Here is a 26863-nt window from a genome sequence, read left to right as displayed (position 1 = left end):
TCTGAATCTGTCTTTCAGCTCAATGCCTTTTCCTTATAATACATTCAGTCTCCCTATACTGAAATGTCAACATCTGTGAGGAAGGAATTACAGTGTGAAAGTATAAATAACTATAATGTTTTTCTCCCTGCATGAAAGGAACAAAACAAAGGTAAAAACACATTTAACAAGTTGGTGATCCTGTACAAATCCAAAATATTTTAATTTTTAGTCTCTCTAGGAGAAACTGATAAAAATGCCTGATTCAAAGCCTGTATAGTTAACATTGGTTTGCCATTGTTTTAAATGTTTGTATTTCTTTGCCTATGAATAGCTGTTTATACTCATCTTTTTCATCAGTGTCTTTTCTTAGATAAGACATTGTTTCTGTGCTTTAATATGTGCTCCTTGTTATGTTAGATATCAATGACACGGACATGTTGCTAGCCTCAATGTTCATTCAACTCAATGGAGGGTATTTTAATCTTATACTTTTAAAATTGCAAATAGAAAATTCTTTCGTGATTTTGTAAGAGGATTTCGGAGGATAACCAGTAATAGTAAATTTGTATCTTTAAAACTTAATAGAACCCTTCTCGATCCCCACGTAAGCAATGACATGCCCCGCAACTCAGTGGCCCTGAGAACTCAGCAGTTCACTGCTCCTTTGGCTTGTTACAGCCAGGTGACGTGATGTGCTGCCCGGTTACTCAGTAATTAGGCTAGGAGCTGGGTTTTTATCCTAAAACTTGTCACATGTTGTTTTGTAAAGCCAGTGATGGGTATTGTCAGTTTATCTCACATTTGTAGTTGAGAGCCTAAGGTCACCATTAGCACTTTGATTATCGGGAAATGAAGTACTAGGTGTATGGAAGTTTCTTTCATTGCTTCCAAGATTGGGACTTTCTCAATCCTAAAGAAGAAGACAAATCCATACACAGTTTATTGCCTTCAAAACTGACAGTTCTGTATGACTCATTGGATGATTAAGTAATAAGGAGACAAAACACAGAAAAGTGTAGATTAAAACATATCCTCCAGCTTACAGCCACAATCCCCTGTAGTCAGACCATTAAGTACCCAGAGAGAATCTTGTATCATGTTTGTTTAAAAAATACATATTAAGTAAAAAATATACATACATACATATGAGCATGTATATATATGTATTAGTATATAGTATATATATGTATATATATATATATATCCTCTTTCAAGTTTAACTATAATTAGAAAAATAATAGAAATAACCACACATTTAATGTGTAAATATACATAGATATCTGCAAAATAAATTATAAATTAGCTTACATGGATCATCAGTCAACAGGTCAGTTTCTGTTTACACTGATAGCTCTCTAATCAAACTACTAATTAGCTGATAAAATAAAAAGGTAACATCAAATGGATGTGACTTTTAAATATTGTACTTGTTTAATGATAAGGGAAAAAGCACAAAAGTTTTATTTTTCTGCTGGTTCAGGAAACACGAAAATCTATTTCTGTGAGTCCCTAAGAAGACTGACAGCCAACTGTTCAATAATACATATTCAAAAATGAGATTAAGCACAGAAATATCTATTTATTTTCCTATACATATTAATTCTCTGACAAACATCATATTATATATATATATATATACATATATATATATATATATGCAAAATACTGATACAAGAAACAACTTCTGTTTTATTCTGTTTTATTAGACTATCAGATAGTCTATACTAAACATATTTACAGTAATCATCTTTACTTTAATGTTTTCTAAATTAGTGTTTCCCAAATTATATTTGGAGCTCTTGAACTTCTATCACAGTAACATAACATTTCTTACAAATTTATTATTTTTAAATTATTAAATATTTAATTATATAGTAAAAAAGTTATTGTTAAATTTAGGTAATTATTTTTGCATGGAAAAACGAAATAATTTTAAGCAAGCAGGTGAATAAGTGAATGAATGAATAATTTGTTTACTTGATTAGAAACCCTTGTAAGAGTGTTTGAGTTTAAGAGGAATTTAATTGTCTTTCCTTCAGTTCCTTGGACTGGACATTCAAATAAGTGATCATCGAATATTTTTACCTTTGAAATGTCTAGTTTCTAGCACTTTAGAAATAGGTCATCATTTGCTAGGAAGAGCTCGCCTTCCTTTTCTTTAGTTTCAAATTTAAAATGTTAATTTTGTTAATTAAATGTTAATTTTTTAATGTTTTATTTCTCCTTTTGCTACTACTACTATGTTTTACTGTTATTACTATTAAGAGCCAATATTTTTAAAAGCAAGTATTATATACTGACACTGTGCCATGTATCATTAATATGCACTAAGTTATTTAACCCTCACAAAAAATGGATGCTATTCTTGTGTCTATTTTATAGTGGCAGAAATCCAGGTTTACAGCAATGAATTTGCTCAACCCCACTTAGGATGGTTTAAGGATTTTTTTGCACTTTGCTAGTATGTGAATGAATGAATTATATTAATTTCTATTTTATATTCTATCAATTGTTGATCAATTACGAGGTCTCCCAATAATAAAAATATGTCAGCTTGAATAAAATCACTCCCTGGGTAGTTAGACATAATTATTTGATAATACCTACTGGTTATGCTTATTATTACAGATTCTTATTTCATTGGCCTATAAGCCCTTCCATCCTCCGTTTTTTTTTTTTTTTTCCCCTACATGGGATCGATTCTATTGGAGAGGGGTGTTTTAGGGATCAAATACACACTGGGAATTACAAGCTAATTCAGAATACAATATGCTTCATAATTTAATTGGTTCAGTACTATTTGCCAGCTTGAGTGTGTTAAGTTATAATGTTCTGGGGGCTATGCTCTGAAGAAAATAGCTCTAGTAGCACATGAGAAAAATAGTTATGTTCCAGTTAAAAGTTCAACTTCTAAAGTTATCACCATGTAACCTACTTCTGAGGACAGGAGAAAATGTGTGCAATTGATTTTGGGGGGTAATTTCTTCACCTGTCTTTCGTGTACAATCATGATATTTATGAAATGCCAAGGTTAACTTGGACAGAAATACAAATTATTTTGAAATACAATGTGTTGCTTTGGATTTAGTGAACAAGACCTGCAGAAAAGTTTACTAGGGCAATGTGTTTAAAATTTTCATCAGTATACATTAAATATATGCAGTATTTTATGTATCAATTATATGTCAATCAAGTTGTAGAAAAATTAATGGCATGGAGAAGCAGAAAAACAAGTATAATTTTTGTCAGTTTCCATTCTTTAGATCAACAAAATTGATGAGTGCTTGGAAAATAATCAGTTAATAAATTTTAATTTGTTGTGAAATATGACGCATGTACAGAGAAGTTTGTAAAATAAAGTATACACAGCTCAGTTAAACACTACAGATCCATTCTAATGGGTATATAGTGGGATCTCATTATTGTTTTAATTTGCATTTCTCTAATTTGTAATGTGATTGAGTACTTTTAAAATTTTTGTTGTCTATTTTATATCCTGTTTGTGAAGTACCTATTCTCTTACTGCATTTATGATTATCTGTTTTATATGGATTCATTGAAGTCATTTATATATTTTGGAATGTATCATTTTTTTGTTACATGTATTATAAATATCTTTGCCCACTCTGCGGCTTTTTTTTTCTCTGTTAATGGTATTTTTAGATAATTGGAAAATTTTTAGTTTAATATAACTCATTTTATAAACCTTTCCCAATATGAATTGTACACTTTACATAAAAAGTAGTCAGCAAGCATATGCTATATGATTCCAGTCTTTTCAAATTTCTTAAACGTTAGGGTCATCATGTGATTATTAAGCTTTAGGGTCATCATGTGATCAATACTGATGAATGTCTTGTGCATGCTTCAAAAGAATATGTCTCTTTTATGAGTCTAGTTCTCCACCTACACATTATGTTGGTGGCTAATTGTATTATTCGATTAGCTATATATATATATATATATATATATCCTTACTATTTTTTGTTTATTTCATAAGCAGTTGTGTTATATTTGCCACTGTTATTATAGATATACATATTTTTCATTGGAATTCTGTCAATTTTTGCTTCATTTATTCTGAAGCTATGATGCTAGGCACATCCACGCTTAAAATTATTATAACATTGGTGAAATGAATCTTTTTTACTGTACAGTATTCCTCTTTATTTCTAATTGTTTTCTGCAAAAGGAATGGTTAAAATTACTTAGCTCATCATTTCTGGGTAAAACATAAATGAACTCTATTGGCAGTACACAGCCGCTTCTCTCCATTAGCTCACTGTAAAGAGAAGGAGGCAGTCAGGTAAAAAGCACTTATAGTATCGTTTAGAAGTATCGAGGGAAAACACTCTATGGTGTGATAGCCCATAATGTGAGGGCCACATAACCCAGGCTTAGTTTACAAGGAAAGATCCCAAAGGAAGTGGCCTGTGAGGAGCGTTTGGGCTTTTTAGGGACTTATGTGGCTCAGCTACTGAGCATGTCAAGGAAACTGGGGAAAAAGAAGGGGGTTCTAAATGGACAAAGTTGTTTCTGATTGTGTGCTATTTCAAGGTGTTCTAATATTCACATTTATGAATAGATAACATTGCAGTGACGAACTTTGGGTCTTAATCTTTATCCACATTCCGCACTATTTCTTTAAGACAGGTTCCTTGAAGCAAAATTGCTACAGCAAGTGGCACGGACATTTTTATACACAAAGAGGCATGCGATTCAAGATCATAGAAGGCTTTTAGAAATAAATTACAGTGGAGCCAAGTTTTCAGCGATGATTAGGATGTAGACAGGATGAAGGTGAAGGATATCAAATCCTGGGGTATCTCCTGTCCACAGAGGAGAGAGTGGAGGGGTCGGCAAGTAACTCAGTGTGGGTGGGTTGGCTTAGTTCCATGGCATGGGTCGCTATGTTGAGAGAGTGGGCTTAAGTGTAAACTAAGTTTACATTTGATTTCATCAAAGAGGTTTAGTTAATAAAATAATAGAAAGTCCTTTTTCTTACCCTTGAAGTTCATGGAATCCATTTGTACCATATTCATCAAATCATTATAACGGTTATCATTCGTATACCAGAACTTATTTTCTTCCATCTCCCTAGGTGGTTTTAGCATCTGGAACATATTCTGTTTCCCTTCCATTGCCCTCCATCATATTAAATAATGGCAACTTCCCTTTACTTATTTCCTATTCCTCTATGCCCACATGCCCTAGGATGGTACTTATTAAGTCTGAGCCTAGCTTCACCACTTATTAGCTGTGTAATTTCTGACAAGTTACTTGACGTCTCTTTGTCTCAGGTTCCTCCTGAGAATCTTAATATCCATCATTGGGTTGTAAGAATTTCATGAAATCATGTGTGCATAAACCCCTGGCCTGTCTTTGCAGCACAGTGCAGTGATTTCCTCTCCATTATGAGTATCCAAATTTGTCCAGGTTGAAAATGCCTTTTGCTACAGCGTATAGCAGATAGAAGCAGCTTGAAAAAGGAAAATCAGAGAGGAATTGCATTATCCTGAGAGGAACTGCATTATCCTGAAGTGGCTACTGTCATTTAGGGCAAAGCCCAAGCCGGTGAGAATGTCTTACCTTTCTTTGACTGCTCGATTTGAGAATAAAATAAGGAGCCCAGCCTTTAGGGCTTTCCATTCACCAGCTTTTACAAATTTGAGTACAGCATAAGGAATAGAGTCAGTGGAACTGTAACAGCTGTACACGATGTCAGAGGGGTAGTAGAATGGGGGTGGGGGGTTATGACTTTGTGAGGGGTATAAATGTCTAACTATTACATTGGTTTGTACACCTGAAGCTAATAATTATATATATATATATATATGAATAATATATAATATATATATAAGACTATATATATATATAATCTTCATATATATATGAAGATGCATTTCATTTTAATGTTAAAGCAGCATATATTTCCTTCTCTTAGGTCACTCTTGTCTTCTTTCTACTCAGTCCCTATCCCCTATCTTTCCCTTCCCCCACATCACAACAAAGAATCCAAATTTTGGTTATTTCAGATACCACAAAATCACGGCAGGCTAATTTTGCCCAGACTTTCTGTGAAAACTCCACATGTGCTGCCGTTTGGGGTTGCATAATTGATTCAATCTCTGATTTTAGAGGAACGCTGAACTCCTTTTGTGGGACGCTGTATACATTTCTCTAGGGCAAAAACTGTCCTACTTTTTTCTCTCTGGTATCTGTTTAGTGCTAGGCCATTTTTCCCCCTAAGAATCTAAACTACCCTCCGTGAAATAAATGAAATCACAGCTGGAAAACAGCTTAGTGGACAGACTTAAAACCACAAGATAAGAGCTGCACCACACACATTTTCTTAACATTCTTCTCTTCCCCTGCTTCCCTTCTTTCTGCTTTGGCACGTCTTTGTTTTGGCTAAGAGGATATGTTGGTCACTCCGCTGAGCAGTGGTGTTACCTACACGGACCTTACGATCTCACTGGGAATGCCCAGTAGGCTCTAATCCTCGCTTGGTCATGGACTGTATGACTCTAAGCAGATTTACGTATCTCTCTGATTCTTACTTTCAGCAGTTCCTTATAGACTAGTGGACTATAAAGTTAGGTACAGTATGTAGCAAGCTACAAACTCACATTGAGTCTTTTGGTTTACCAGGTATGAAGTGCCAAGTGGGGAGGATGATTTTATGCCCCTGAAAGACTTCATAACCAAAATGACAACCAGGCAATTTTAAGTTTACCATTTATTTCATACTGTACCTGGCAACCCCATTTCTGGTAATGTTTGCAGGAATTTTTGAACTGGAAAGTCTTGTTTGATAGCAGATGTCTTTGGTGAATCTGCTTGCTTTAGTATGTAGTTTGGAGACTTGTCTTTTCACCAGTTGCTTCTTGAAAAATTGATTTCCTTGTAATATTTTCTGTACTCTAAGATATATTTTCTGAAGAAAATAATCTTTGTTAAGTCCATACTCACTACCACTATTTCAGCAAATTCCCCAAACAATTCTTGTACTATAAAAGTGACCAAACTCCACTGTTTACATCAAGGGAATAACGTGAGAAGCACTTCCCAACTGATGTCTGAGTATCATAGCCTGAATGGATTGTGTCCTTATGCTGTTAACAGAATTTATTTAGGCTTAGACAATAACCTATTTGTTTTATAGGTAACTTGTTTAATAAAACATTCAGCATAAACAGGCCATGATTTGAATTTAGACTCTGTTACTTACTAGTTGGATAAATTTGGACAAGTCCCTTAATGTCAAAGCCTCTTTATGTATGAATATTTAAAATAGAGATGAAAATCATACTTATTTCTCAGGTTTGTTTTGAGCACTAAATGCTAAAATGCATGTAAAGCAATTTGGGGATCCAGCCATAGACAAGGTATCAGCCAGGTTTTGCTGTAGGAATGGTGTGTGACAAATAATCCTCAAAGCTCAGTGGCATACAGCAACAAATATTTATGATAAACTCAGTTGGAATTGCTTCCAGCCTGTATGTTCTCTTCAGATCCACTACATATGTCTCTTCATTCAGGCACGTGAGGCTATTTAAAGAATTCTCCTTGAATGGCAGAGTACATCATTGTAAGTGATCTGGTGAAAACCTGCCAAGCAATTTAGAGCATCAACTCAGAACTGGCATTACTATTACTTCTACAAAAATTTCATTGATTAAAACAAGTCATATGACCAGGCTAAATATTAGGAGGTCAGGAAAATTTACTGTGTCCTAATGAAGAAAAAAAGAGTGAATCTTTGCCAGACTCCAAACTACCTTAGAGAAGTCTACTGCAGCTCATTTTTCCCCTTTTATTTCCCTATATGACCATTGGCTCTCCTCCATATAGTCTACTCTAGAGTATGTACTTTGCTTTCCCGACATTCCATTACAGTTTCCCTCTTTCTGTTTTAATTTCAAATTAATATAAATGATATACTTTTCTTTGTAAACAGGTACTTTAGAGAATCCCTTAAAAAAAGAACAAAGTCTTCTGATTCTCCTTAGAGCTTCAGAGGGAGTCTCCTGCGACCGTTTCAATGGAATTCATATTGATCCAGGAACAATTGGTAAGAGTATAATATAGTTTCCATTAAAAATGAAATGTGTATGTGTGATAGAGGAGTACCATTCATAGAACATCTACTAAATTTCAGGTACTCTTTTAATTAATTTATGTTTATTATTTCATTTGCCACCTCTCCTATAAGCAGTGTCCATTTTAAAGATGTCAAAACTAAGACTCAGAGATGATAAACAATATGAAAAAAGCCACACAGCTTTACAATGTCAGAATTTAGATTTACATCCAGATTGACCAGACACCAAAATCTGGACTAAGAGTCTGTGTTATCAACCATAAATACTATGTGGTTATTGATGTATTTTTTAAAGCTGATAGATCAAAATATTACTAAGAAACATTTCTATTGACAGTTTCTTAATTAGATACTGCCACAATACCAAATCTTATTTTAAAGTTGGTCTACATGAGAGCATAGAAACTGGGACTGACCTTGTATAACCTTGAGGTAAGAGCCACACAATAACTTAATTTTAAGGGATAACGATAAGAGGTTGTTTATTAGATTTCTAGTATTTTCTCACTTTTTATGTATGGCGTTACTAATTTTATAAGATATTAGTGACTCAGTAAAATGGAAACAATCATGTTAGGATAGTATGAAGTTGGGTACCCTAGTTCCATAACATATATAGCCTTTGACATATAATACTTTATGCTTTATTGTTTCCAAAGGATTTTTCATACATGCTTTTTATTTTATCTTTTTAAGAATATGAGGTTTGATAATAGTTTAGTTTTTTTTTTTTTTTTTTTAAGTTGCTAAACTGGATGAAGCATCACAGGAACATTCAATCTTTTTTTGCCTGTGTTGTCCACTCTGTTCTATGGAGTGCCACATTGGATTAAATATTGTATAAGGAGTATAAAAGGATGCCTGTCCTGATGGCCAAACTAGTGCTTTTGAAATTTTTTCTGATACTAAATTGAATAAGGAATGAAATATTTGTTTCACGATATGCTTAGAATTTTGTGATATCATAAGTAAATAACATATCTTAATCTCTTTAAGTATTGAAACTACCTTGAAACAAATAAGAAATTGTGTCACTTTATAGTAAAACTTCGATGATTGTGATTGATCAAGAAATCTGCTTTTCTGGTCAGTTGAATATTCTGGATAATTCAGATTTAAGGAAATAAACTGATTTTGATTATCTTTGTTGTTGGAAGTTTCTGTAAATTACTTCATGTTCTTCCCTTGCCTAGCTTACTAAGCCAATAGTGAAAAAGATGGAATTTCTTTTAAAGATAATGATAATGATGATATTTTCTAAAACATATATATATATATGAGAATATATATATATGAGAATATACATATGAGAATATATATATACATATATATAGTTATGAAAGATTAACTTCAGAATATGTTCTGAAAATATTTTTAATATTTCCATTAATCCTGATTTTAGTTTTATTATCTTCTAACTTTTTTTTGAATTAGAGTATGGAAAAAATTATGAATGTTGTCATAAATAGTTGGCTATGTTTTAATTAATATATATTTTTGGTTTACATTGAATGAAAAGTCAAGGCATGTTTTTTTGTAACTTACTGCTGTTTGTTTCTTTTATTCATATGTTTTCTGCTAAAAAATATACAATCTTTAGATCTCAAGACACATGATTTGCAGCAAAATGGGGTACACCAATCCTGGGGTATGGAGACAATCCATTTGGGCGCAGGAAGAAAATATTAGTACTTATATTCAAACATATATGAATGTATTCCTGTGTAGCTTTGTTTACTAAAAATAAATAAATATGCATGCAAAAGAAGTGCATGATCATAATTTTGTTACTGCTTGGGTTCACGCCCAAAACATTTTTAGACCACTAGAGTACGAAGAATTGTGCTTTATTTAATTTTAAATAGCAGTAAAACATGTAAGAGGAAAGACCTGAAGGAATAAAACTGGACTGCATCAAGCATGTCCTTGGTAAGACTTTAATTTATGAGTCTGAAATAAATTATATTTTGAAACAAAGGAGCTAGAGATCTATCCTTTGATGTCTATAATACAAAAAAATATATACATGAGGTCTAACCACTGAAAATAAAGCTAATATAGCACCAAATCTCTTTCCTTAGGAAATAAAATTACCCTTGCCTTTTGGAAAATCTAGTGTATAACATAAAACATCAAAACCAGTTAACTTCCAACAGAATTGCAAATGGTTTGGAATCACGTAATGGTGGAAATCTAACTAGTTAAACATTAGAATGGTCTTTTTCCCAGCTTTTGGATTACTAGATGTGGTGTAGCATTCATTTTTCGATAGCTTTTGAGAGAATAAGTTTTATAGCCACATGGGATATATTTGACCTGCTGAAAACAGAGCACTTAAGTGTTCTTTTTCTGATATGATGGACATCTTTATATATAGTTTCTGCATCATATATCTTGCACAATAACCTCTCTAATGAGTTTTACTTATGTGCCCTTAATTCCTCTGAAGGATTTTTCTATCCAACTATTGCTCCTTTTATTTTCAGGGGTGTATGGGAAATTTCAGCTTCATAGTGCTTATCCTAAGAAATCCTGGACACATCTTGGGGCTGACATTGCATCAGGCAATGAGAGGTAAGGAATGAGAGTAAGTTAGCAATATAATTTTTGGTTTAGTTTGCTTTTGCTTGATGTTTCACTATGATATAAAATTAAATTGCAGATTAAGAACACAGTTCAGGGGTGAATAAATGGGAAAATAAGGGACTAGAAGGGAATTTAAAAATCTCTGTAACATAATAGAAAGTGAATAAAACAAATAAAAGGCAGGGGAGGAATAAATTTACTCCTTTATTTAAGGAGTAAATTTTAGATAATACATGTTTACTGTTATCAATAAATCTTTGAAAATATGAATTCTATGAGATAATAGATGAAGTTTAAGGTGAGACCATAACAGTCTGAGATAAAATGATAACTGGTTAAGATAGACTAAAATAGGAATGAGATAAAGTATATGAAGAATATAATGGAATTTAAAAGACAGTAACAGAATTTAATAATGCATTGGAGGCAGTAAAGAATGACATCATCACTGCCTCTGAATAGATAATATGAAGAACAAACTGATGCAATCTACCTGAATGCAGAAGACAATATCAGGAGCTAAAAATAATAAAACAGAAGGTATTAGAAATAGAGAACAGAAATAGAAAGTATATACAAGTAATTGCTCTTTTTAATATGAGCCCAGGTTAACTATAATAGAAACAATAATGAAAACTACAACTGAAATACACCTAGCAAACCTGGAAGTAGTTACATTTAATTTGAACAGATCAACATCAAGAACAATGATTGCTACATATCCTCACAGCATAAGAAAAAACAGAGTGATAAAGTAAAAATAAAACAGAAGGGGACACAAAGCTTCTTAACCTTAGGATTTTTTTTATATCATTAGATGTAGGAAGATAGTGGTGCAAAATGTATATATGTTTAAGGATAAAAAGATTATGACTAAAGAATTGGACTCCCTGCTAAGATGCTTTCACACTTGAAAACAAAAGATATCTTTTGCTTTGTAAGAATTGAAACAAATTGGAAAAAAAGTGTCCTAATAAAGCGATTAAACTGAATTTAAATTTAAAGAATAACATAAAGGTATCTAAAATATACATATTGAAGTTAAGCCTTGAAATAGATATACTGTAAATATGGTTATTAAAATAGGACAAATTCTAATTGTTCCTATAAAAGAAACTATATAAAATTTGAAAAGTTAATGTATTAGTCAGGATTCTGTTTATATAATATATATATATATATATATACACATATATATACACATATATATGTGTATATATATATATATATAATTAGTAGTTTATGTGTGTGTGTGTGTCTGTGTGTATTTGTATAATACTGGTTATATATAGTAAATATTATTTGTATAGTATATAGAAAGAGGTGCATTCAAGGAACTGGCTCACACACTTATAAGGGCTGGTAAGTTCAAAATTTGTAGGGCAGGTTAGCAGGCTGTAAAGTCTTAACCAAGATTCGATGCTGCAGTTTTGAGGCACAATTTCTTCAGTGAAACTTCAATTTTTCTTTTAAGGCCTTCCAACTGATTAATCAGGCCTACCAGCATTATTGAGGGTAATCTCCTTTACTTAAAGTTAACTGATTGTAGATGTTAACCACATTTGCAAAATACATTTGCAGCAACACCTACTTTAGTGTTTGAATAAATGGGTGTTATAGTCTACCCAAATTGACACAAACTAACTAACCCTCACAAGTCATTATTCTTAGATAAAACTCTGGGTTTAAAATCTGGGACTATAGTTGTAGGAAACTGGAGATGGGACATAAGCATGCCATAGGAAGAAAGTATGACTGAATTTGTTCTGGCAGAATTTAAAATAGGACATATATCTTCCAAATCACCAGAGGGGGGAAAAAGAATGATAGAAACCATAAAATAAATAACAAAATATAAAAAGAGAAGAAAATGAAATAGTAGAACCAAAGCAACAAAAAAGACACAAAAAGGCAACAAAAATAAAAAAGTGATAAATCTGCCAATTATAAGAAGAAAATATACTTGTTAAAAATAACACTGTTTAGAAAAAAATTGGATAATAAATCAAAATTTTTTACCAAAGGAAAACTTAAAACCAATTCAGAAACATTTTTACGTTAAGTATTGGATTAAATGAATCTTTAAAATAAGAACAAAACAAAAGCAAGAGCCTGAAAACTATTCACAAGAAAAATAAAAATCAAATTAAATATATAAAATTGGTCAAATAAATACATTTTATATTAATAAAGACTTCAATCCCCAGTGAGAACCCAATATCATGAAAGTTTTACACTAGATAACATTATATAGAAATATGTAAAGTAAGCCTCTAAGTATTGTAAGGGAAAATTGACAGAATCAAAAGCAGAATAAAAGCTATTTACTTACCTCTTTCAGTTTTTAATCTTTACATTAAAAATAAAGAAAATGTGAAGACATATGAATAATATAATAAAGGCAATTTCACTTGTGTATATATATGTATGTATATATAATAAGTATGTGTGTGTGTATATATATATATCTTTATCCCAGAATATATGTAGTTAAAACCTTAATAAATTTTAATGAACAGAAATGATAGAGAATATGATCACAATAAAATAAACATAAAAATTAAGACATCTTAATTAAAAATCTTAATCTCTTCCAAGATGAAAAAAAGGACAAAAGAAAAACCCATTCCTAAATAACTTTTGTATCAAGCCTTTATAAATCCAATACTTGGGAAGCAACAATACTGAGAGTATTGAATGAGACATGGCCAAACATTCCATCACATTAAATACTTTCATTGTTGAACAAGAAAGTACAAAAATAAACAGACTACATTGTCAATATGAGAAACCAGAAATAAAATAACTAATAGCACTAATAAATTAATTGGAGCATAATCAAAACTGGTGAATTAAGAAGTAGAAAATTGGTAGACTTAAATTTTTTTAGAGATACTGGTTTAATCTCAAATAACTTCAATCATACAAAAAATATAAAATCAGAAATGAGAATTTAAATATAACAGATACCAAAGAGATTCAAATTATAATATAAAATATATAGTGTCATTTTGAAATTTAAAAAATGATATATTTAAATATAAATGATCATAATTGGTAAAGAAGAATAAAACTGAAAGAACCAATAATAGCAAAAGACATAAAGTTATCAAAGGATTATTTCCAAGTATGCATTTGGTTCGAATAAATGTGTGGCATGTTCTTTCAATCATTCATTTATTACTTTTTATGTTGTATAATCTATCCATAGAACAGGAAAATATGTGAGGCTTTCCAATTAATTTTAGGAAGCAAGCATAAAATAAGTTTTTTAAACAGCTGGTAAAGATAACTCAAAAGCAACAACAACAACAAAAAAAAAACTGAGGCAGCATTCAAATGTAAGTAAAATGCAAAAATCCTAAATAAAATGGAAACAAGTGAAATCCAGTAATTTATTAGAAGAAACAAAATTCATGACTGAGTGCATGTCATTCAAGTAAAGAGAGATGGTTCAAAATGAAATTCATTGATATAATTTGTCTAAACAATAGGTATAACTATTAAGAATATAATCAATTTGGGACACAACAGAAATGCATTTCATAAAATTCAGCTTGCATTTTTAGAAGAAACAGTAAGTTAGGACTACAAGGATACTTCCTTTAAATCAATGTTTCTTAATAGGGTTCTTTAGCTATTAGTTGAAAATCACTGCTTTAAATAATAGTACAAAATAAATAATTAAAAATCCCTGCAAAACAAGACACTTTGTATATTATGGAAAAACTGACATTAAAAATTACTGTATAACAGTCATTAAATATTGTTATTAAAGTTTCAGCCATTGTATTGCATCAAGAAAAATGCATTAGTTGTAAATATTGAAAGGAATACAAACTGTCGTTTTTTTATGGATTCTGTATATTTTGTTCTAGAAAACGAGACACTATCTGAAAAACTATCAGTTACATTCAATAAATGCACAAATCAATAACATTTTAATATGTAAGCAATAAAGTTTTAAATTATAATAAAAATCCTACTTAAAATTTCAATTTGAAATACTAGAAATAAACTTAAGAAAAATTATAGGAGCTGTAAAAACAAAACTGTAAAACACCAGTAAGAGGCATAAAAGGAGATTAGAATAAGTGGTGATGCATAATGTAAATGGAAAGGCTTAATATTTTAAAGATGTCAAATCTAATGTAACTTTAATCACAAGCGAAATATATGCATTTGGAATCTGACTTATTAATTCTTAGCCTTTTGGAACAGTAAACACTTGAAGATAACTAAACATTACCAGTTATTTAAAAAATATATGTGTGTGTGTGTATGTATTATATATACATTATATACACATTATATATACATTATATATATATATTACATATACATTATATATGTATTAAAGGTATATATATATATATATATACCTTTAATGTGAATAATTGTTTTATTGTTATTGGCACCAGAACAGGAGACAATGTAGATGGATTAAAAAATTGCATATCAGAAAGCAATACCATAAAATTATTTGAAAAGTATCTAAGTAAATATTATGTAATATTAAACTAGGGATGATCTGTCTGAACGTAACAAGGAACACGACAAGCATAACAGCAAGAAATAATAGATTTGACAACATAAAAAAATAAATATTTCTGCACATCAATTATAAAATGTAAAGGCAAATAAAAAGCTAGAAAATATTTGCAATACATAATAGTACTAATGGAAGGCTAGTTGTTTTTTATATGTAAAGAACTCCTAGGAACACAAAGAAAACAATATGAGCATACCATATGAATAATCGCTAAAACCTTTGAATACATGGGCCACAGAAGAAAACATCTGACTAATAAACATATGGAAAAATGTTCTTCCTTGCTGAAATTGAAATAAATATTAATTAATCAAAATTAAATACCATTGATTAATTTTAAATTGGTAAAGGTGAAAAAGAGTGAATTCCAAGTTGACAGAGGGGAGGAAATGTGAGCATTCAGGTAGAAACTAATATTAGATATTCTCTAGTTTTGTAAATAAAAGAAAATAATATTTATGCATATGTGTGGATACAGAAATGTCTGGAAGGACATCCAGCACAGCAAGGATCCCTGCTGGTAAAATGATAGATAGCTACTGCTTTGTTGTGCTTTTCTCTACGTACAGAGTTTCTTCATAGCACAGTTATACTTTTGTAGTTATTTTAACACTGTTATTTATTTATTCAACACAATTTTTGTCATATTTTATCCTGTGTCAACATTGACTGATGGCCTGAAGATACAATAACAAGTGAAAAATCAACATGTCTCTGCCATCAACATTAATTAAATAAGTAGAAAGTAAAGGCAAAATTACATATGTGATAAATGCTACGAAGGAGTGTTATGTAAGATTTTCAAAACATACAAACATTGGATCTTGAGGCAGTAATAGAAGTTAGAGAAGGCTTCCCTAAAGAGTGATTTCAGACGTGGGAACTGAAAGATGAGTGGGCTTTAATTAAGCAATGTGGGGTCAAATGCGTGTGGAAAGAGCACTAAAGCCAGAGCAAACAGCATGCAGGCTTTCAACAAATATGAGGTGAAAATTTACTATGTGCCCGGTTGTAAGTAGTGGAGATAGAGAGGCAAATTTGAAGACAATGCTGTCCTCTGGGAGTTTGCATCTTAGTGGAGATAGACAAGAAACAATCAAATACAGAAATATAAACAACATAGTTCCAGATGATAAAAGGTACTAGTAAGAAAATAAACAGGGTCATATGGTAGAAAAGAGATGTAGAGGGTATGAGGAGTTCCCTTTTGGATTGAATGGACAGAAAAGATCTCTCTGGAGAAAAGACATTTGAGTTGAGATTGGAATGGTAGGAGGAACCCAGCTCTTTGATAATATGGGCAATGAGAGAGGGACCACCAACATTGTCCCTGAGGTGGACTTTGGTCCTGGGGACAGAAAGGAGGTCATGATAGCTGGACCATAGCGAGCAGAGGGGAGAGTTGTATGGCATGATAGATGCCAAGTCACAAGGAACCTTGTTTAGTTGTGAGAGGTCAAAGGGAAAAACACTGAATGGCCCGGGAATTGATGGAATCTGATTTATGATTTGAAAACCACTCTGGCTGCTCTTGTTGATGGATTGTGGAGACAAGAACAAAAGCTGGAGCATCAGGAGGCCAGTTGAAGTGACAAATCGTGGTGGCTAGGACTATGGAGGAGACAGTGGGGATTGAGAGAAGAGACGGTGCTGTCGGGGCATGCCAAGAAATTGAATGCTGAGGTGAGGGGAGTGCTTCAGGTTTTTAGACTGAGCAACCTGGTGGGTGGTGGAAACATGCACTGAGATGGGAAGACGGGGAGGGACAGATTTGACAGGGACATGCTGAATGGGAGACACCAAGTGGAGTTGTCAAGGAGACAATTACATATGTATCTTAGGGCTTAGGGAGAAGATGACAGGGAGTCATCCTGGAAGTGGATGATGTCCCTGACCAAGAAGACATAGGGAGAGAAGAACATTTCAGCCTGGAAATGATATTGGGGCTAGTCTAAGTTTTTAGAAGTTGATAGCCGAGGAGTAAATGACAGGTGATTGAGAAGCAGCCTCATGAGAGGAGATTTTGTGACAGGAGAAAGAATAGAGAATATGAGGGACTTGAAAGAATGCCAGGGTGACTGATGTGGAGAGCTGGGACTGAGCATGATAAGGTTCCAAGGAGTAGTTAGGGGTCCAGACCAGATCCGACGGTGATGTCAAGAGTTTTAGTTTTTACCCTCTTGAGAGCATTGTGCAGCTGTTTTAGGTTTCTAAGAGGATGGTATGGATAGAAGGTAACACTTATAATCACATTTCTATATCTAAAAAAAAAAAAATCAGTTTTTTTTTTATCAGTTTTTTAGATTTTTCTATATCTAAAAAAAAAACAAATACAGACAACAAAAGGGGGTTAAAAATGGATCTAGCAACACCACTTAGGAGGTCCAAGCAAGAGAGGGTGTTACTTGTAGTTAGGAGTTAACGTGACAAAGGGGAGAAGTGGGCAGATTTGAGGACGGGAAGTAAAAGCTATAAAATGTTTTGGGTGTGAGGTGCTTTCTTGGTTTCTTGTTGCGTAGATAGATGGTGGTGCCATTTATTAGAAGAGGGCTGAGTTTGGGGAAAAAGATTATGAGTTCGGATTTGGTCATGTTGAGTAGAAGTGCCTTTGTCATCCTCAAGACAATTTGTGAGATAGGCAAAGGGGGATCAATAAGAAAACTCCAGTTATTAAAAGGTTAGCAAGTTGGAATCTGGCAGGAGCCATATGAATGGATTTTTCTTATAAGAATGTGCTAAAAACTTCCTTCAGAGTCAGAGCTACAGGCTATTTTGAAAGAAACTCAATTTTATTAATTAAAACTATCCATGGTAATTAACTAGCTACCATTTATTGAGTTCTTATCATGTGGGCTGACTATATGTCAGGCCTCTACCAAGCATTTTACACGCATTATCTTATTTGAATCTCTCAATACTGTAAGTTAGGTATTATTATCTGCATTTTACAGACATGAAAACTGAGGCTAAAGAAGTTAAGTAAATTTTCCAGATTTACAAAGCCAGAAGTTCCTGAGGCTAGATTTTTACCATGGTTTGTCTGATTCCTTTGCTTGTGTTCTACATATTACAAATATTCAAAACAAAGTTTCAGTCCCGAGGAGGAGTACTTTAATGAGTTTGTATGAATGACATGTAATTATTGTTTCATGGATAGCTTTTTTTTTTAACCTTTAAAAAATTGTAAAATAATTTAAGACTCACAAGAAGTTGCAAAACTTAGCAGAGTTCTTTCTCATGAACCATTCACTCAGTGTTCCCTGTTGATATCTTACATAACTACAGAACATTATCAAATCCAGCAAGTTGAAACTAGTACAGTATTAACTGAACTACAGATTTTAAACCATTTCTTTAAACATTGATTTACAATCTTCCTTAGGTTAAAAGTCAGTTTAGTAAGTCTTTCTAATATATTCTCATGGGGACACAAATGGACCCCTTTATAAACTTTCACCAACAGAATTAGAGATATAAATTTATTTGTATGTAATTGATTTATTTTATGAAGAACATTAGAGTGAAATATTCAGAGGAAGAAAACTCATGTTAACTTTATAAATTTATACTCATTTCTTACACTATCAACCAAAGAAGCTTAGTCAGATATTTGAATTTTTTTTTTTCTTTTTTGCATGTTATTATATAACTGTATCTCTAAATTAAATTATCCTTCTATTGCTTGCTTCAGTTGACTTTTGGGGAGATTGATGAACAAAAATGTTGGATTTTTTGCAGTTTAGATAACTTAATGGAGGTTATACTTAGATTAAAAAATAATTTGTTTTTTACCCATTATAAGTATTAAGTATATGTTTCACTGAGTCTTTTAAAGATGATCACGTGTTCTTTGAAATTAAATGATCACTTTATCAATGAATCCTGTGATAAAACTTTTACGTTTTTATACTAGTCATTGGAAGATTTTAAACAAGGTAGGGACAGGGTCTGATTTTTGTTTTAATCTGACTTATGCTATGTAGAGAAATGACTAACGAGAGGACAAGTGTGGAAGCAGAGACTAACTGTTAAGACATTGCAATAATATGGCAACCTTTCAGGTGATACATGCTAATGGCTTAGATTAGGGTGGAAGAGATGGAGGTTATATCTGTGTTGACAGAGGCAGCATTTGCTAAAAGATTGGGTAAAAAAGAGTAAAAGATTACTGTAAAACTTTTGACCTGAGCACCTGGGTGAAGAGTGGTGTAATTTCTGAGAAGAGGAAAATGGGGAGTAGAGGAGGTTTACGGGAAAACTTCTTCAAGGATTCTCATTTTTTTGTCTTATTCCTTTTCATTTTCTTTTTAAAGAAAGATAGTATATAAAGATTATATCCAGTCTCTTTGTCCTCTTATTTTCTGTGTTTCTTAAGTAATTTATTAGCTTATTCTGTTGTTTATAAGGAAATAACTCTGAACTGAAGAACAAATCAAGTCAGATGTTAGTTCAACCTTTCCCCAGGACGTAGGCCTTTAATTCTAATGTTATTCATTATCGATTATATATATTCTGTTATCTTTTATGTCAAATTAATAATGGTATTCTTTGGATATACTTTGCTTGGAATATTTCTTTTTCCTTTTCTTTCTGCTACGTTCTCATTTCAGCTCTTCACACATGAATCTCTATGATAGTTTTGTACTGGCTCCCTAAATACTTGTTACATGAAATAAGGGGTCAGAACTATCCTTACATCTCCTCTTTACCATTATTTATACTTCCTACTTATCCTTAAAGATTCCATCATCTCTCCCGCAAGGCTTTCAATCTACCCTCTAGCACACACTGGTTTTCCCACCATCTGAGCCACTATAGTTTGTGATTTTCTAATTTATAGTTTAATAACAATGTGCCCTACTGAGTGATACTAAGCTGCTTGAGGTATATATGTCCTATTCCTCTAAGTGGCTTCTATGGGAGTGGGAAAATACTGTTGTTTTGTTTTTTTATTGATTTGGTTTATTATTTAGCATCAAGTATACAGCAGAACATAGAAAAGACTTCCAATAAATGCCTGCGACATTGAATTGATGTGTCTTTTCTGGAAATGAGAACTTTTTGGGCCTCTTGGCTCAATGTCATATCATGTAATAAATGAACATTTCGAATTCAATTTATAAAACAACCATATTTTGCTTATTACTCAAACCCCATCATTAGACTATAACAATTTAGTTCAAGTATTAGAATGTAGAGTTCATTGGCCTTATTCATTTATTGGCAGGAATCCAGGATCACATATGTAGCCTCCAAAAGAAAATAATTCCTTCTGGTCTAATGAATTGATGGGGCCTAACCTCAGATTGGCTATTGTCTCCATGCTGGGAAAAGAAATATGAGTTAGGAAGGTAGAATGAAAATAGTGTTCCACAATGCAGAAGAGTTTCAACTCTGAGTATAGGCAAACAAAATAATTCTAATTGGGCAATTAATTAAATGTGTAATTTTGGGTAAATAATTCTCTTCAAGTCTGTTTCTTTTTCTATAACATGAGAATAATAATTCCTAGCTAATCGAGTAGTTAAAAGGATTAAATGAATTGATGTATACAAAGTGCTTTGCCCAGTTTTTGATCCAAAGTAAGCCAGAAGACATGGTAGTTATTGTGGTAATCAGGATTCTTTTAGTTGAAAGTAAAAACCACCTTTCTTAATCCATTTGGGAGATTGGATGCACTAGGCCCTCCCCCCACCTCTCCTATTTCTCTATTTCAATCCCATTTATTTCTATTGAAGAGGGTTTTCCCCACTCTGTCCAGTGCAAGTGAACCCAGAGCTATCAGGCTTTTCCCAGCTTTACCACCAGAGAGGAAGTTCTCTCTCTCTTAGTTTCAATTCAGAATTCTAGGTGACTATAGTTGATAACACTGTATTGTATCATTGAAATTTGCTAAGAAAGTAGAACTTAAATGTTCCCACCAAAAAATAAATGGTATGTGAGGTGATGGATATGTTAATGAACTCAACGGGGGGACTTTTTTCACAATGTATATGTATAGTAAATCATCACGTTGTACATTTTAAAAAAATCTTCCTGTTTTATTTGTCAATTATACCTCAATAAAGCTGAAAAAAAGTTCAGGAGAAGAATTTTGACAAACAAAGGTAGGTTAGCTCCCTTGCCCACCCTTTAGCAAAGGGTTTCTGAGATGCTCTCACTAGGACCGCTTAATTAGTATTGTGGGTGTGGGCGGGGAGAGCAGGTCTCAGAAGAGCTGTGGTGGATTTCCTGGAATGAAGGAGAAAGGAGATCAGGTAGACAAATGACTGACATACACAATAACTATTCGTGTTGTCATCATTACTATCAATATCATTATTGGATTCAAGTTCTTTAATATCTCTCATAATCCAGTGAGTCTGAAGGTCCTCAGTACATTTCAGTGGTACTGACAAAAAAAAAAAAAAAAAAATTAAACCAGAGCTTTAAAAAGCCTCAGTGTGAGTAGAGTTCAGAAGTATATGGTCATCTCTAATCCTCCAGTAAAAATATTTTAGCATCTGGACACTGATCATGTGGTCAAATGCATCTATTATTAAGACTTCCTTAAAGTTTGGTTAACAAATTTATGTAAGTTGTAGGTGTTTGTATATGAATGCCTTATACATGGTTTTGAAAACTTTAAAATCAAATTTGGAAGCATATTCTTTTTCATTGTTTATAATTATGTTCTTTTGACCAGTAGTATTGTATTTTCTCTAAACTGGGTAAAATGTTAAGGCCAAAATAAAGGAAACTGTGCTGATATTCTGTTTATATTTTTAAAAAGTTGTCTTTCAGGAGATGGCTGCCGTGATTATTCATAGTATCTTCTCTCTTCCCATACGGTTTCCATTTAGGTCCAATATGTTGTAAAAGTTCTTGTAATTCTTTTAATTATTTATTGTTTTAGGTATATTTTGCTCAGAGCAACAAGCGGGTCTCTCCTCTCCCATGTATTTATAGGACTCTTATTAGTATTAATCACATGCATGAAATACAGCTGGAATTTGAGCAGTCCTTACACTAGAATTTCTTGAAATGGTTGAAGGGTAACCTAAGAGTAGAACATTGAAAGTGGGAAGAGTGGATGTTGGAAATTAAGGAAACTGATATTTGACCAGCAGAGCCATCTAGGTTGTTGATTCTGGGACCACAGTTTTCTCTGAAGTTGCCACTGTTGCTATGTGGACATAAAGTGGAAAGGCCTGTGTTCCCTTGCCATCTGTGTATGTTCCTTATGAAGCTTAGAATCCCAAAGCTTTAGTATTTATCTTTAGAGAGGTAAATGATCATGAGACTGTAAGGTTTCAGAAGCTTTAATGGAAAAGTTTGGCTTAGGTTCAATTAGGTTTTTTGTTATAAAGCTTGGACAAATAATTTCAATAATTCCTTTTTCTCTTTGCCTAGAAAACTGTTAGGTACTATGGAGTTTACATAGCTAGATAGTTATATTTTATTAAATATTAACGAACAATATCAAAGTTGAACAGCCACAGAAGACAAGAGTACAAAATCAGTTACCAGGGAGTAGTATATTACGACAAATTTGTAGTGAAACAGAAATGCGGGTTGGGCGTTCAGTGGAGAATAGACTCCCGTGGGATGACCTCTTGAAGGCAAAGGAACTTCAGTCAGTTTTTAGAATGAGTGGGGTGTTAATATCCAAAATATATAAAGAACTCATACAACTCAACAATAAAACAACAACAACAACACACAATCCAATTTAAAAATGGGCAGAGAATCTGAACAGACACGTCTCCCAAGAAGACATACAAATGGCCAACAGGTTCAACTTCACTAGCTACTAGGAAAATGCAAATAAAAATCACAATGAGATACCACCTCACACCTGTTAAAATGGCTATTATTAACGAGACAAATAATAACAAGTGTTGGAGAGGTTGTAGGGAAAAAAACCTCATACACTCCTGGTGGGAATATAAATTGGTACAGCCACTATGGAAAACAGTATTGAGTTGCCTCCAAAAATTAAGAATAGAATTACCATGAAACCCAGCAATCCTTCTCCTACCCAAAAAATCTGAAAACACTTATCTGTAAAGACATATATATATGTATATATATATATATATATATGTTTAAAAAACCCTGTGTTCATTGAAGTTTTATTCACGGGAGCCAAGACTTGGAAACAACCAAAGTGTCCTTCAATAGATGATTAAATAAAGAAGATACATACAATGGAATATTATTCAGCCATAAGAAAAGATGAAATACTGCCATTTGCGAAAACATGGATGGATCTTGAGACTATCATGGTAAGCTAAATGAGTCAGACAGAAAACATTGAGAACCATATGATTTCACTCGTCAGTGGGATATAAAACTAAAAGCAACAAATGAACAAGACAAACAACTCATAGACAGACAACAGATTACTGGTTACCAGAGGGTAAAGGGGGAAACAGGAGGTAGAAGAGGGTAAAGGGGTTTAAATATATGATGACAGAAGGAGATTTGACTTTGGGTCGTGAGCACACAATGCTATATAGGTGATATATTATAGAACTATACACTTGAAACCTGTTTAATACTTTTAACTGACATCACCGCAAAATTAAAAAAAAAATAATGAGTGGACTGGAGGACAGAGTAAAGGCAATGACATTTTACGTGATAGCTGAGAAACACATAGCTGTTTTTTGGGAAAGTGAGCACATTCCTCTGGCTGGAACCGAGGACTTATATAAGAGAGTAAGGGGATAAGCTTTTATTAGTTTTTTAAGTTTACGTTAGAGTTCCCTCTTCCTTTTGTACATTCTATGTGTTTTGACAAGTGTATAACGACATGTACGCATATCCGTCCTTACAGAATAGTTTCCCAGCCCTAAAAATCCTCTGTGTTCCATAGGGAATTAATTATCATTTTCACAAGGACCTTTTCAGAACATTGTGGCGATCTATGGTCTGAAAAACTTTTTTCAATAATGTGAACAATAATACAAGGATTATCCTGATATTACTGAAGGAAAGAATTGATTTCAGTTATGTAGCTAATTTGACTTTGGTGTGATTTTAAACCCATAGCCTTCTTTTCTTTCTTTTTTTTTTTTTTTCAATATTTATTTTACTACCGTATGTTACCTGGTAAGTTAGAAAATTTAGATTTAAGTGAAAATCACTAAGAAACCCACCATCCATAGTGAGCTGACATTTCAATAGCATCTTTCTTATCTTCTGTTTTCTGTGCATGCATTATTTTTATTAAAAAATAAATAGTGCATATTATTTTATATCCTGCAACTTATTTTTATTTTTTTTTAATTAAAGTTTACTGCACTGACAATTGTTAGTAAAGTTACATAGATTTCAGGTGTACAATTTTGTAATACATTATCTATATCTCACATTGTGTATTCACCACCCAGAGTCAGTTCTCTTTCTATCACCATATATTAGACCCTCTTCTACAGCTCCCCTCCCCCTTTACCCTCTGGTAATCCCTAAACTATTGTCTGTCTATGAGTTTTTGTTCCTTCATTTGTTTGTCTTGTTCTTTTATTGTTTTCAGTTTTATATCACACATATCAGTGAAATCATATGGTTCTCTACCTTTTCTGACTTATTTCGCTTAGTATTATAATCTCAAGATCCATCCATGTTGTGATAAATGGTCCTATTTCATCTTTTATTACCACCGAATAGTATTCCATTGTGTATATATACCACAACTTCTTTATCCATTCATCTATCAAAGGACATTTTGGTTGTTTCCATGTCTTGGCCACCATAAATAAAGCTGCAATAAACCTTGGAGCACATATATCTTTGTGGATAAATGTTTTCAGATTTTTGGGGTAGATGCCCAGGAGAGGGATTGCTAGTCATATGGTAATACTATTCCTAATTTTTTGAGGAACCTCCACGCTGCCTTCCATAGCAGCTGAACCAATCTGCATTCCCACCAACAGTGTGTGAGGGTTCCTTTTTCTCCACAGCCTCTCCAACACTTGTTACTATTTGTCTTGTTGACAATAGCCATTCTAACTGGGGTGAGGTGATATCTCATTGTGGTGTTTATTTGCATTTCTCTGATGATTTTTTCATATATCTATTTGCCATTTGTGTGTCCTCTCTGGAGAAATGTCTCTTCAGGTCCTCTGCCCATTTGTCAATTGGGTTGTTTGTTGTTTTTGTTGTTGAGTTTTATGAGTTCCTTGTATTAGCCCCTTACCAGAGGCACTGTTTGCAAAAATCTTCTCCCATTCGGTTGGTTGCCTCTTTATTTTGTTGATGGTTTCTTTTGCTGTGCAGAAGCTTTTAAGTTTGATATAGTCCCATTCATTTGTTTTAGCTTTTACTTCCCTTACCTTTGGAGTCAAATTCATAAAATGCTCTTTGAACCCAAGGTCCATAAGTTTAGTACCTATGTTTTCTTCTATGCAGTTTATTGTTTCAGGTCTTATGCTTAGGTCTTTGATCCATTTTGAATTAATTTTGGTACATGGTGACAGATTGCAGTTCAGTTTCATTCTTTTGCACGTGGTTTCCAATTCTCCGAGCACTATTTATTGAAGAGGCTGTCTTTTCTCCATTGTATGTTTTTGGCTTCTTTGTCAAAAATCATCTGTCCATATTTATGTGGGTTTATTTCTGGGTTCTCAGTTCTATTCCATTGGTCTGTGTGTCTGTTTTTCTGCCAATACCATGCTGTTTTGATTAATGTTGCCCTGTAGTACAAGCTAAAGTCAGGGAGTGTGATACCTCAAGCATTGTTCTTTTTTCTTAGGATTGCTTTGGCTATTCGGGGTCTTTTGTGGTTCCATACAAATCGGAAGATTTTTTGTTCTATTTCTTTAAAAAATGCCATTGGGATTTTGATGGGGATTGCATTAAATCTGTATATTGCTTTGGGTAATATGGCCATTTTAACTATGTTGATTCTTCCAATCCATGAGCACGGAATGTCTTTCCATTTTTTTGTGTCTTCTTCAATTTCTTTCTAAAATATCTTGTAGTTATCAGCCTATAGGTCTTTCACATCCTTGGTTAAGTTTATTCCTAGGTATTTTATTCTTTTTGTTGTAATTGCAAAAGGAATTTTTTTTTTAATTTCTTTTTCTGAGATTTCATTGTTAGTATATAGGAATGCAATAGACTTTTGTACATTGATTTTGTAGCCAGCAACTTTACTGTATTCATTTATTGTTTCTAATAGCTTTTTGGTGGAGTCTTTAGGGTTTTCTATATATATAGCATCATGTCATCTGCAAAGCAGCCTTTATTATGTTGAGGTATTTTCCATCTATACCCATTTTCTTAAGTGTTTTAATCCTCAATGGATGTTGTATCTTGTCAAATGCTTTTTCTGCATCAATTGATATAATCATATGATTTTTGTCCTTTATTTTGTTTATGTGATGTATCACAATGATGTATTTGCATATGTTGAACCATCCATGTGTCCCTGGGATGACCCCCACTTGGTCGTAATGAATAATCTTTTTAATGCATTGTTGCATTCGATTTGCTAGAATTTTGTTTAGGATTTTTGCATCTGTATTGTTCAGCGATATTGGTCTTTAGTTTTCTTTTTTTGTGTCATCCTTACCAGGTTTTGGTATCAGGGTAATGTTGGCCTCATAAAATGAGTTAGGAAGTGTTGTCTCTTCTTCAATTTTTTGGAAGAG

At 32.8% G+C, this 26863-nt stretch overlaps 1 protein-coding gene across 1 annotated transcript in view; it reads left to right on the top strand.

Annotated features, from left to right (window-relative positions):
* The window catches only part of PKHD1 (PKHD1 ciliary IPT domain containing fibrocystin/polyductin), a 429832-nt gene that overhangs the window by 273948 nt on the left and 129021 nt on the right, over positions 1–26863 (top strand). The window contains exons 53-54 of the mRNA XM_033102675.1: positions 7943–8056; positions 10573–10660. Coding sequence (XP_032958566.1) covers positions 7943–8056; positions 10573–10660 — 202 coding nt within the window. The remainder of the gene's footprint in view (positions 1–7942; positions 8057–10572; positions 10661–26863) is intronic.

The sequence above is a fragment of the Rhinolophus ferrumequinum genome, chromosome 3, assembly GCF_004115265.2.
Source record: "Rhinolophus ferrumequinum isolate MPI-CBG mRhiFer1 chromosome 3, mRhiFer1_v1.p, whole genome shotgun sequence".
NCBI lineage: Eukaryota > Metazoa > Chordata > Mammalia > Chiroptera > Rhinolophidae > Rhinolophus > Rhinolophus ferrumequinum.
The sequence above is the reverse complement of the archived record's forward strand: the minus strand, read 5'-3'. Positions and strand labels throughout refer to the sequence as shown.